Source organism: Xyrauchen texanus, chromosome 4 (genome assembly GCF_025860055.1).
Source record: "Xyrauchen texanus isolate HMW12.3.18 chromosome 4, RBS_HiC_50CHRs, whole genome shotgun sequence".
Lineage (NCBI taxonomy): Eukaryota > Metazoa > Chordata > Actinopteri > Cypriniformes > Catostomidae > Xyrauchen > Xyrauchen texanus.
In genome coordinates, this window is record NC_068279.1 from 36,364,656 (window position 1) to 36,378,568 (window position 13,913).

General features: G+C 36.4%; 2 protein-coding genes across 4 annotated transcripts in view; both read right to left on the reverse strand.

Moving 5' to 3' along the window:
* The window catches only part of LOC127636013 (cotranscriptional regulator FAM172A homolog), a 214,340-nt gene extending 213,468 nt beyond the window's left edge, over positions 1-872 (reverse strand). For all 3 annotated transcript variants that reach the window (XM_052116378.1, XM_052116370.1, XM_052116387.1), the window contains exon 1: positions 790-872. The gene's annotated coding sequence lies outside the window, so the exon portion shown is untranslated. The remainder of the gene's footprint in view (positions 1-789) is intronic.
* Positions 873-3,262: 2,390 nt separating this feature from the next.
* Positions 3,263-13,913, reverse strand: part of LOC127635998 (uncharacterized protein KIAA0825-like) — a 197,092-nt gene continuing 186,441 nt past the window's right edge. The window contains exon 21 of the mRNA XM_052116346.1: positions 3,263-3,662. Coding sequence (XP_051972306.1) covers positions 3,542-3,662 — 121 coding nt within the window. The 3' untranslated portion in view covers positions 3,263-3,541. The remainder of the gene's footprint in view (positions 3,663-13,913) is intronic.

Below are 13,913 nucleotides of genomic sequence, written 5' to 3' on the forward strand. Positions count from 1 at the left end.
TCTGTGACAGCAGGTCGACAAAACTGACAATATATGATAAATATGTTGTTGTTAATAATGTTGTTGTTACTGCTGCAACGACTGTTTAAATATGAGCAACAGCAGGAGCATTAGTAGCAATTATAATAATATATATATATATATATATATATATATATATATATATATATTTTTTTTTTTTTACAAAACTCACAGCAAATTATAATGAGTCATGTGAAATTAAGTTTGTTGACATGTTGAGCGGTGAGCAAGACTATTTGTTGACATGTTTCTAGAACAAAACTATTGCCACTCTTCTGACATTTTTAATCCTATTTATAAGCAGTCAGATGTAAGAGGTATTTCTAGTATCCAAGTTACCAAGCATACGTAAACTGCATTATGATCAGACAGTGTTTATAGGGACAACTGTCTTTATGGTTTAGGTAACTAGCCATTTAGCTAACAGCTTTATGTAAGTACACAAAGCAGCGCGCTAAAGTGACAGACCTTACAGAGTACGTGGGAGACACACATATCTCAGTGTCTTTTTCAGGCAGCTAAAAAATTAGCTGTTTCCGAAATGCACGGAGCATGTACACAGAGTAAACGTACAGTAGAACCACTGCATGAGCTCCAGGCAATGCTTATAAAGCAATTATTCCTCAAATACATGGGATAACATATTCACAAAGCACAACATTTTTAAACGGCGCTTTTTGAAGATACTGATCATCATAATACATCGTTAAATGAAGACAATGGGTGAGATAAACATATAGACGCATGCATGTCCCCCCGCTCACGTACCATTACAACAAGCACATGTGAGATTTCACACATCCTGTTCTTCCGTCTTCGCCCAAACAGGAAGAAACGCGTCCGTCTCCTCGGAAAAGGAAGCGTTGAGCTGACGTCCCAGCTGATTGGCGGGAAAGACGGCGCCGCTTTTCTCACTCAGTCAGAAGTTCTGTAGATGTGTTTCAATGTATGTTTGTCGTGTGTGAAGAGTTTGTCTTAAAATAATTAGTCTAGAATGATACAACTACAACATATCAATTGCAATAAAAAAAGAAAGTTTCAGCTAATTGTGTAATGCTATTATGTTCTTTGACTTAGAATTTTTAAAAATACAGTTTCAAAATCCTGAAGGAAAACAGCTCTGTAGAATGCATCTATGAATAAATAAATGCATATCACTTGTATGTGAGTAAACTTGGAGTGAAAGGGTCACAAGCTATACAGATACAGGGACAATGTTTAAAAAGTGCAAATTTTGATAATGCAAATATTTTGAGACAGATTTTTGAGCCAGAAGCTTTTTTTGATTAACAAATTAAGATGATGATCATTCAAAATAAATACTTGAAAGAATGCACCAATTCCTGTTCATTTTAAACACATCGCATTGCATAACTCAAGTATTCTATAAACAAACGAATCACCACTGTGATTGGATCAGTCAATGCGATTCCAGTTTAAAACAAAATTCACTTAAGGAAAAACAGTGTGTTTTACAGGGGTCTTTAGCCCCTGCAACAGGAATTAATTTAGTATTTTTAGCCCAAATACTATCTTTCCACGTATTGACAGTTATTGAAAAGTATGATTTAATCACGTTGAACAAAACTGAAAATAACAAAAGTAATCTAAAATTAATGTGATAATATCAGGGATTTTCATTAGTACATACACTGATCAGCCACAACATTAGAACCACCTGCCTAATATTGTGTAGGTCCATCTCGTGCCGCCAAAACTGTGCCAACCCGTGTCTCAAAATAGCCATCTGAGATGATATACAGAGCGGTTATCTGAGTTATCGAAGACTTTCTCAGTTTGAACCAGTTTGGTCATCTCTGTTGACCTCTCACATCAATAAGGCATTTCCGTGCACAGAACTGCCACTCACTGGATGTTTTTATTTTTTGTTTTTGCCACCATTATGAGTATATACTAGAAACTGTTTGCGTGAAAACCCCAGGAGATCAGCTGTTACAGAAATACTCAAACCAGCCCATCTGGCACCAACAATCATGCCATGGTCCAAATCACTGAGATCACATTTTCCCCATTCTGATGGTTGATGTGAACATTAACTGAAGCTCCTGACCCCTATCTGCATGATTTTATGCACTGCACTACTACCACAAGATTGGCTGATTAGATCATTGGATGGATGATTGTTGGTGCCAGACAGGCTGGTTTGAGTATTTTTGTAACAGCCGATCTCCTGGAATTTTCACACACAACAGTCTCTAGAATTTACTCAGAATGGTGCCAAAAACAAAAAACATCCAGTGAGGGGCTGTTCTGTGGATAGAAATTGTTTATGAGATAGGTCAACAGAGAATGGCCAGAATGCTTCGAACTGACAAAATATTGTATCTCAGATAACCGCTCTGTACAATTGAGGTGAGAAGACTGCTATTCTGAAATGCGGGTTGGCGCAGTTTTGGCGGCATGAGAGGGACCTACACAATATTAGGCAGGTGGTTTTAATGTTGTGGTTGATCGGTGTATATTTACTACATTTAAAATATATATATTAGATAAAATTGCCTCAAATCAACCTTTAGACATTACACGCAGCCAGGGCCGGACCTAGGGTTTTGGGGGCCCAAAACAAAAATAGTGTATGGGGCCCTACAGGTTTCTAGAAAGTTCTAGTTAATTTAGAAAAAATATACGAAATGAAACATACGTTTCATTGATACGGTTGTGTGTTTTGTTGATTAGAGTAATTGATGGGCAAAAAACAAAATAAATGGGGGTGGTGGGTGGGTCCCCGAACCAATCACAGGGCCCTAAACAAATGTTTAGTTTGTTTATTGGGTCGGGCCGGCCCTGCACGCAGCAATCTCATGGATCAGTAATATTTTACAGTGCATAGTGACGAACACATGTTTAGGAAGTACTGTGGTAGTTTTTGGACGCTATAGAGCAGTGTTGAATCAAAGATTCACATTTGAGGCACTGTGTGTCATTTATGTTGTTGAAAAAAAAAAACATCCACGTATCGTGAAGTAACGTTTACAGACCTTATTTTATTCATGAATCAAAAATTGGCATTATAAAACCCATTGGAAAATCCAGAGGGAACCCATGGCAAACTCTCTTCTGGGTGTTTGGACTAAAAACTGAACATCTCTATTTGGGAGAAAATCAAATCAAATATGTATTTTACCCCAGGGGGCTTTAGCCCTGTTGTACCCTATACATAGACTTTTTCCAAAAAATAAATAAATAAATAATGAAAACAAATCCACATAATTTATTTCCCATTTTTTTTATTTTAACTGTTGACATTAATGATTTTCCTATAAATGAATCTCAGAGAAAGTACATTTTTACAAAGGCTGTCATATTGTCATTGGGATAATAAAAGATAATGGGCTAATTTCCATCTGAGCGAATTACAAATATTGAGTGGATGGAAGTCTTTTCTTGTTATTTATAATATGACAGGTTTGTGTGTGTGTGTGTGTGTTTGTGTGTGTGTGTGTGATTATATCTCTATTTCAAAGAACTGTCAGAACCACAACACGTTAATGCAAAAACTTTACACAGTCTGTGGTACTTTGTGATCCGTTTCATGACACTTGTTGAAGTAAATCTTCTTAAAATGATCCACAAAAACCTTCTCGTCGTCCTCTAGTGTTGCGGCATCTTGCATCTCCCATCTGCAATTCACCCAAACAGATAACAAAAGTGTTAGCTTTACTTAACTCACATAATTCTCCCTATATTTATTGATCTTTAATGTTCTTAAAAATATGCAAGATATGGTCTTATTGAGCGTAATTCATTACAACATATTCTAAAGGAGAGAAAAAAGTTTGTCATTATAATCTTTCATCATCATGTATTTGATGTCACCTAGGGCACACGATCTACTAATAGCCGAACACTTTTTTAGGCACTGTTTTCAAATCATTCAGGTCTGGCTCCCTTTTGGAATGTACTGTAACACTCAGTTTCCCGATCTAATCAATTGCAGATGGATCAAATTCAAATTCCAATAAAAATATTTTTGAATTATGTGCTTCTCTCATCACATCACATATACTGGTGGCCAAAAGTTTGGAATAATGTACAGATTTTGATTTTATGGAAATAAATTGGTACTCTTATAAACTAAAGTGGCAAGTGTATAGTCAGGGCATTAATAACATGAAAAATTACTATTACAATTTGAACTTAACTTAAACTACTTCAAAGAGTTCTCATCTTCTACGTGCAGCAATGACAGCTTTGCAGATTCTTGGCATTCTAGCTGTCAGTTTGTCCAGATACTCAGGTGACATTTCACCCCACACTTCCTGTAGCACTTACCATAGATGTGTCTGTCTTGTCGGGCACTTCTCACGCACCTTACAGTCTAGCTTATCCCACAAATGCTCAAAGGGGTTAAGATCCATAACACTCTTTTCCAATTATCTGTTGTCCAATATCTGTGTTTCTTTGCCCACTCTAACCTTTCCTTTTTGATTTTCAGTTTCAAAAGTGGATTTTTCTTTGCTATTCTTCCCATGAGGCCTGCACCCCTGAGTCTTCTCTTTACTGTTGTACATGAAACTGGAGTTGAGCAGGTAGAATTCAATGAAGCTGTCAGTTGAGGACATGTGAGGTGTCCATTTCTCAAACTAGAGACTCTGATGTACTTATCCTCTTGTTTAGTTGTACATCTGGCCTTCCACATCTCTTTCTGTCCTTGTTAGAGCCAGTTATCCTTTGTCATTGAAGACTGTAGTGTACACTTTTGTATGAAATCTTGTATGGAAGTTTTTTTGGCAATTCCAAGCATTGCATAGCCTTCAATCCTCAAAACAATGACTGAGTGTCGAGTTTCTAGATAAATCTATATCTTTTTTGTCATTTTTACACAATATTGACCTTAAAACGTGCCAGGAGGATCAAACAGAGAAGCATTTATTGCCATATGTATTCAAACTGAATTGTCCCTCTGGTAAATCATACAATTTGAGTAAAAAAGAGCAACATATCTTGTTTGTCACAGAATGGGTGGCATTGTGGTATTAGCTTTAAGACACATAAAATCCCAACATTAGCCAAGTCATAATAGAGTACTTTGTGAGACATGGTTTTTCCTCTTTAAGACTTAGCAGATTAGTATCTTATTCAAAAGGACTTACAGATCATTAAACACAGCGATAGTAGTCCTTAATTACTTTGCAAATAGGTGCTTCCTAGATTCTGCTCTCTCAGAACATTCAATACAACAAGGCTGCAAAATGGTTTAAAAAGCTGCTATGTGACAGAAACAAAATGCATAAATGTAAATCTGGCAAGAAAGAAGATTAGATCTATATAGAGCCCAATCAGAGTTGTACTGTATGTTGATGCTTATTTATTTAAAGAACACCTTTTTAACATTTAACAAAGTTTGTGCATCTCCTTTTATCATTCTCTGTGTAAGAGGAAAGTGTCCATTCAATAATGTATGGTGTCCATCTATTCTGTTAGAGTACAAAAGCTTATCAAAGGGCTGGATCAACACACATAAAGATGTGGCGGCATTGATTGAGTTTCCACCTCAGTCATTGTGAATCTGTCTCTATCAGACAAGCTCTTTTCTCTTCTATGGATGGCAGTGTCACTGTGGTAATTACAGTCTATATGGAGAGAATTTGTTTATGTAAATATGTGCATTTGATGCATGGGGGCCTCTCGGGCATGTTTCCTATCAGAGCGGCATCTCTTTCTTTCTGTCAGAGTCACCTAAACAGAGCCACTGAGCCTGAACCTGACAGCAACAGCCCTCCTCTACAGATGAGTGTGTGCTGTTTGTATGAGTCTGTGCATTTTTCACATTCAGTCACTGTCCTCCCTCACTTTCTTAAAGAGTCACAGTTAACAAAGTTTTGTTGACACTGTTAGTACATTCACTATGTTTTCAAAATGTACACAGTATGTATGGTACTGAAATAGACAATACAGAAAAGAAATAATGTGAAATGAATAAAGAGAATGAAAAAGAGTGAAGGTAAATGAAAGGGCGGATTATGGTCCTGCATTGCCCCAGGGCACCAGCCAGTCAAAAATGTGAAATGTAATGTCCAAGTCACACTGTTATCACAAATATGAGAAACTTGCAAATAAATAAATTCAGTTGCCGTTATGAGGGTGAACACACCATGCGTGCATTACACATTGTGATAAAGACAAAAATGCACCACCACAACTATACAACATGAAAGCTTTAACTTCTTGAGTCTGTTGTGTGTATTTCCATTCACTTAACTAGTAGCATCTAATAAAGATTTGACAACAACAGCAAAAAAAACATATTCTAGAGCAAATAGTTTTCCTAAAAAATTGGTGTCCTCATTTGGGGATAGTGGGACTAAGGTGGGAAATTGTAAATATTACCAAGCTATAGAACGGCAGATTATTTTTTTTTAAATCAAATAGTTTATTTTGTTTCCAGGAGTGTTGGTTATTCATGTTTTTGAGATGTTACAGACATTAAAGCTGATTTTCTATAAAGCTACTTTGTAACAATGTCTATTGGGAAAAGCACAAATAAAAAACTATATAAATAAAAATAATTCGACTTGATTTGACATTTATATTGCCATGTTTTTTGCTTTGGCCACAAATCTCAATGTTCTCTCATTGCACTGTCAAAAAAACAAGCCATAGCCAATGCTGAAACATTTTACCAATCAGAAATTAGCATAAATAATTATAATTCAAAGTCATGGCCAGCATCATTCAGTCACTGCCAACCATGTCAAAATAAAATTGCACATTATAAATTCTGAATCTATGTACTGATTGCCATTGTCCCATGTCTGCAAACATGTTGAGTGGTGCAAACATCATAGGATGTTAGGAGTAAATGCACTTATCTGCATAGGAAAGACATAAGATGCTCCCTTGCTCCCTATTTAGTGAATGACTTGACCTCCAGTGTGCTGTCTGTCTACACTGTTCTCAGAACAGTTAGATATGCACCATTCTTTCATCCTAACTCCATATAATGCCCCTGAAAGCAACATATTTCAGCTTTTGGAGGAACCCATTGATTCTCAATGTGATAATGCACAGTAAATATAGGTTTTCTAAGGAACAATAGCGCTAAAGTACACAGTAGTGTACATTGTGTTTTGCAGCATGCCGTTTTGTGATAAACTGCTCAAATAAAATAAAAAAAAGTCATATCGGATGAAACTAGAGACTCTAATCTTTTGACTCAAAAATGAATTCAATGAAAAATCTTAATTTAGTTTCTTACCAGATGTAGTTTTGTTGGCGTTCTCCCAGAGAGAAACTCAGCTAAGATCTGTGCCATGTTGTTTTGTTGTATGACTTTGTATATTACAGTGGTGATGATTTTGACACAATTCTTTTGATTCCGTTCGCAAAAAAGATCAGTTCATATTATTTTCATTGATTTGTTCATTGACCATTTTTGCAAGTTATGCCGTTGCGCCTGTATGTGGAGCAAAATTACCGTCTATTAATTAATGAGTAAGTGAGGATGAGAGCAGGCATCTCTCAGTGTATATAATGAATTTTAAGAGTGCTGGCCTAAAAGATAACATATAAAATGGAAAGAGTGGCCGCACTATGCATATATTGTTTATTTTACACAGACGCGTTTCGGCGTGTGCCTTCTTCAGTGTGCAACAAAATCACAATGTACCCAGTCTTATATAACCACACCCATTACCACACCCATATTAACACCAGCCTATAATATAGGATAATGATCAGACCAATAATACCAACAGTACACAGATGAGGCTGTTATACATTTGCAAAAAAAAAAAAAAAAAAAATAAAAATAAAATAAAATTAATACAATTGTTCCAATTATAAGAAACAACTTAATAATAGATCATCATTCATCCAACACGGGATACATGTGTTTAAGTTAAAGATATACCAAGCTTCTCGTTGTAAGAGGCGTTCTCACGGTCTCCCCCTCTTGGAGCCTGATCAACACATTCTAAGCCCATAAATTTGAGCGTATTGACAGCATGGCCCGCAGAATTGAAGTGTTTTGCAACTGATGATTTTTCATCATTCTTCCTAATAGCACATTTATGCTCAAAAATACGGGTTTTAAGTTGTCGCTTCGTTTTGCCCACATAGAGTAACCCACACGGACACGTCAATAAATACACAATAAAAGTAGATACGCATGTAATTCTGCCCTTTACTTTATATATCCTGCCTGTTTTTGGATGTGTAAATGAATTAACTGTGAGCATAAAGTTGCATGCTGCACAGTTCAGACATCTAAAATTTCCATATGGAATTTTGAAGGGAAAAGGCGACTGAATAGGTGCAGAGAGGTGCGACCGCACTAACCGATCTCGAAGGTTAGGTGCTCGTTTATAGCAGCTTCGTGGCAGCACTTGAAAACTGTGTCCTATAACCGGATCACTGCTTAAAATGTGCCAAATGGCGATGCACAATACTCTTTAAACTGTTAGAGATCTGACCATAAGTGGATACAAACGTAACTGCTGTGTTATTAAAATTGTTCTCATTAGTACGTTAAGTCTACCCGTTGTTTTTTTTTTTTTTATATATATTTTTGCAAATGTATAACAGCCTCATCTGTGTACTGTTGGTATTATTGGTCTGATCATTATCCTATATTATAGGCTGATGTTAATATGGGTGTGGTAATGGGTGTGGTTATATAAGACTGGGTACATTGTGATTTTGTTGCACACTGAAGAAGGCACATGCCGAAACGCGTCTGTGTAAAATAAACAATATATGCATAGTGTGGCCACTCTTTCCATTTTACGTCTATTAATTAATTGCATGGAACCAAAAGCATATATTCACGATCACTACCAGAACAAGTCTAATTATCTTTAATTAATTATCTTTAATAAATTTGCGTGTCTACAATTCTACTGAGAGACTTCAGCACTGCAGAGTGATTAAGCATCATAAGCGTTTCCCAACAATAGTATATCTATTATACTGGGAACTGCTGAGTTATTGACTTTTTATTAAGCTATACAAAAAAAGACAACAATACTAGCCAACAAAATAATCATTAGTTTCAATAATGCTCCTATGTCACTGTAACGTGTGGTCATCCCTCACTTTTATTCATTATTAATCCATCCAAGTGAACTATTTTGTCAAATGCTGGTCTTAACTTTTACCAAGACATAGAAAAAGTTAAAGAAAATCCTAAATATCTTACACTGTGCATCAAAGCACAACATTTCCATCTGTAATTTATGTCATTTTAACTGTACGTCTTCACTAATTTTTTATACATTCCTAATTAGGGGATTCTATTTCGTGCATTTCACCCTTTCTCTCCTTGTTGAACGCGATTGACGCACATGCCAAACTGAACAAATTATATGCCTCCACTTGTTCAGTCAGTCAGCAGATCCTTATTCACAATCGAGCTGATTGAGTCATTCATTTCGTTCATTAACAATTTTACCAGCCCTGTGTCTCAATTAGCTCCCTAGTTCCCCATGTCGTGAATCAGCATATCGTGAACATGAATTTGGGCACTGGTAAGGGTGGTGATCCACTGAACATTGGGACATTTATGACTCAATCACCTACGACAAACGAGCTTAATCAGCACCATCGCTGTATGATTGACACTATCGTTCATTTTCTTTAAAGACATTCAAACGTACAGTGTTATTAACATATAAATGGAAATAATAAAGAAATAAAAATATATAGGAATGTATATATGAACTCAAATACTTAAAAGATTGTTTCACTTTCATGGTAATTATGAAAGACATTACAAACAACATCTCTTTTAAAGAGAAAATAATGGTTTTACACTTGACACCCACACACATAAACTGATTTATGCCAGCACTCAACATCTTAATATATCAGAAATGTGTTGTGATCATTTGTGGTGTTTTTATCCAAAGTAAGAGGTCATTGTGTTTATTATTTATTTGTTTTCTTTTATGTATTTTTTCAGTTTAACATGTCTGTTTAATATATCATCTTACATTTTCAAATAATGGCACAACACATCATCATCCAGTCAAATTACCTTTATTTCTTGAACATGCCACCAAACCATCCATTTTGCTGTTATATTTCTGGTTCACATGCTGCACAACCAAACATGGCATCTGGTCTCAACTAGGGATGGGCAGATTGATCATAAAGTATCAATAATTCCGATACCGATGTTGTATCAAAAATATAGATCCTCACAAAAATACTGATTCTATTTTTTCTTTATTTGTTTTAAACTAGAGATTTTATTATTTGGTTGCCATGAACAATAATCATAAGCTTTACAGTGAAATAAAAGTGATTAGGCTATATTAGCAAATAGTTGTGCAGGATGAGAACTATTTCTTCTTCCACTCATCTTAACATGCATGTTGAAAGACGCAAACAGATAAGCGCATGTGCTGTCACAAAGCTCATTAAACAAGAGGGATCAGTGCCTGGTAGAGGTAATAATAGAAAATCAGAAAAACAGCTCCTGGACAGTAATGTAGTCTTGGGCATTTGTAGGCATACCCCCTTTGCCCACCTATCTTTCTTAGGATTTTGTGTATGCCCACCTGAAATAAGTGATGATACGTATGGCCACCAGAACAACGAGTGGTATTTTGATATATATATATATATATATATATATACACACACATACATATACACACACACACACACACACACACACACACACACACACACACACACACACACACACACACACACACACACACACAGTATATACAGCTCTGGAAACAATTAAGAGACCACTCCAAATTTTTCTTAAATCAGCATCTCAACCTGTATGGCAGCCATTCCATTCCAGTGTCTTTTGAATTCCAACACAAGCACACCTCTTTCTACTTAATGAGGTACTGATAAGGTGATCACATGAACCAAATCTTATTTAACGAGGAAAATTATAAAAACCACTGCTGTGTTCATCAATATCTCTTGTAATGGGACCAGCTGGATTGCAAAAACAGTGCTAGTACCTCAAAATTAATTGGAATAAAAAAATAACTATTGACCATGCCAAAATAGTTGAAAAGAAAAGTATTCAGTGAGGAAAAGAAGGGTTCAACTCTGGCTTTACTGGCAGATGGATTCAGTGAGAGTCAAGTTGCTTTCTTCCATAAAATTTCAAAAGCAGCAGACATTGGGGACAACAAAGCTACAGACTGGCAGAAGGGAAAAACAAATCTCTACTGACCAGGATGACGGCCAACTCATTCCAATGTCACTCAACAACTGTAGGTTGACACTAAGTGACCTACAAAATGAATGGCAAATGTCAGCTGGGGTGAAGTACACATGAGGATGGTTCGAAACAGGCTCTTAGGGGCAGTGCTGAAATCATGCAAGGATAGAAAGAAGCCCTTCATCAATGAGAAGCAAAGAAGCACCAGGCTGAGGTTTGCAAAAGACCATAAGGAAAACCTGGTCATCTAATGGTTAGTTGAGATCTGAAGAAGCCTACAAGACACAGTGTCTCGCACCCACTGTGAAATTTGGTGGAGGATCGGTGATGATCTTGGAGTGCTTCAGCAGAGAGATTCGTCTTTGGGAAAGACGCACGAATCAAGCCACATAAGAAGGTTATCCTGTAAGAAAACTTGCTTCCTTCTACTCTGACAATGTTCCCCAACTCTGAGGATTGTTTTTTCCAGCAGGACAATGATCCATGCCACACAGTCAGGTCAATTAAGGTGTGGATGGATGAGCACCATATCAAGACCGTGTCATGGCCAGTCCAATCTTTCATAAATTCACAGTATGCCCACCTCTTCAGACAGTACGCCCACCTCTTCAGACAGTACTACACCACTGCTTCTGGAGTAAATTCATGCTAAAATAACAATATATCTAAAGGTGACGTGTCTTATTTCTTATAATTGAGTGTAATTGTTGTTAATAAGAAATTAAAAATAGATAAACATGGTTTTACTACAGTAATATTGTAGTAGTAACCATGGTTAATTGTGTGGTAATTATAGTTGAACTAAATCCCATGTTTAAACTATAGTTACTGTAGTGAAACCATAGTTAATATTTGTAAGGGTAAACAAAACAAAAGTCTAGTAATTTTCTGTTTAGGCTCACAAATGTAAAAAAAAAAAAAGACTACAAAATATATTTTAAATTACCCATTCTATCCCAAGAAATTGCAAAAAAAAATCAATTTGATAGAAGTATTGTTATCGACGATATTGGACATGAAATTATTTGTATCGGATGGAATAGAAAATAAGTGGTATCGCCCATCCCTAGCATTAAACAACCGGTTCTTAAAGCAGCACCCCTAAAATTGGACCATACGTAAGTAAGTAAAATGTATTTATATAGAACATTTCTCAGATAAAAATCACAAAGTGATTCACAAGAAAAGGGGAATACACAATGTAGAGTATCCAGGTCAGGTTTGGGGAATGTACAATTAATTTCAGTGATCGTAATCAATGATTAATCATACGGGTTGACCCAGATACCAATACATACAAAAATACCCCAAAAAGGGCTTATGTAGTCCAAGAGTCTGCTTCAAATATATATAGATAATTAAACACAACAAATTATAATTAATTAGGAATATACATTATATGCAGACAGGCTATATTAATTTAATTAAACCCTCAATGGAATTGACCCGTAGGCTACCGCAATCAGTCAGTTCGTCTCGCGAACCGCTTTGCTAAATATTCCTGATCAATTCCCTTGAAGGTTTATTCTTAGTTATAAGCTTACTCATCAAAGCACGTTAACTTACTTTGATAATATCAGCTCGTAGCTTAAAATCGCACATTAAAGAGGCTTTGTTCTATGACCAACAACCACAGACAATCAAGCGTATAATTGATTTTAATACAAGGTACTAGGATATATCACTACACTTGACAAACAGACACTTAACATGTAACATAAAATAAACAGAGTAGAAGCAGTAAGGAAAATAAAGAGATTATTATAAGGATAGCCAACTTATTACAACAATTAACCCTTAAGAGCCAGCAAATGGAATTACACACTTTAACGCGTTTGGATTTCAGATGAAATAATACTTGCAAAATGGACCTTAGTGTGGCTGAGCAAGACTGCGTGTATGTCGTGTCCTCGTGGCGTTCTTGAGATGGAGGATTTCGGTTCGGTGTTTCCAGAGCGTGGAGTTGAAACTCACTTGAAGAGAGAGTTGAAGGGTTGTTCCGAGAAGTTGCAATGTTCAGCAGAAGAGAAGAGAGAGGGGTGCCGGCGGGAGTCCAAGGGGAAGGGAGGAGAGATGAAGTAAGTTGGGAGTTGGGAGCAGCCAAGAAGAATGAAGAGATAAGAGAACGAAGGGCCAGTGTGGATGCAATTTATAACCTTAGAAAACGTGTCCCACCTCTCATTGGCTCGACCAATAAGAAGGGTGGAAGTTCCAGGCGGGAATTTGGTTTATTGCTCTTTGTTCTAAGGGTGCTCCTTGGTGTGCACCCTGGAGGGTGGTAGCCAATGAAGAAACTAGGACATATTCTTGTAATACTAATATGTTGTTGTTATCGACATATCATGTACACAGTCATTTCGATCTTCAAAATACCAAGTTATAGAGACCAAATGTGCCACACATATGATTTCGGTTAACCATAGTATGCAAAGTCTGAAACATTAACCCATTAGAGTTTGCAAGAAAACATAGACCAAACAACATAAAGGGAAATCATGAGATGGAACATTAGATACATGTCAATACATTTATCACATGGATATATATATAGAATATATAGGATTAAAAGGGTTCATTTCTCCTTCTCAGTAAGAATTAAGTGAGAATCAGCAATCTCTGCACATTCCTTTGGAGGTCGTAAAAGTCTCCCTTATTTTGGGCATGAGATGGTCCCTTTGTCCCGTCAAGGCTCATTTGCATGACCGGGTCCGGCTTTGGCTTGAATAACTCAAAAGAT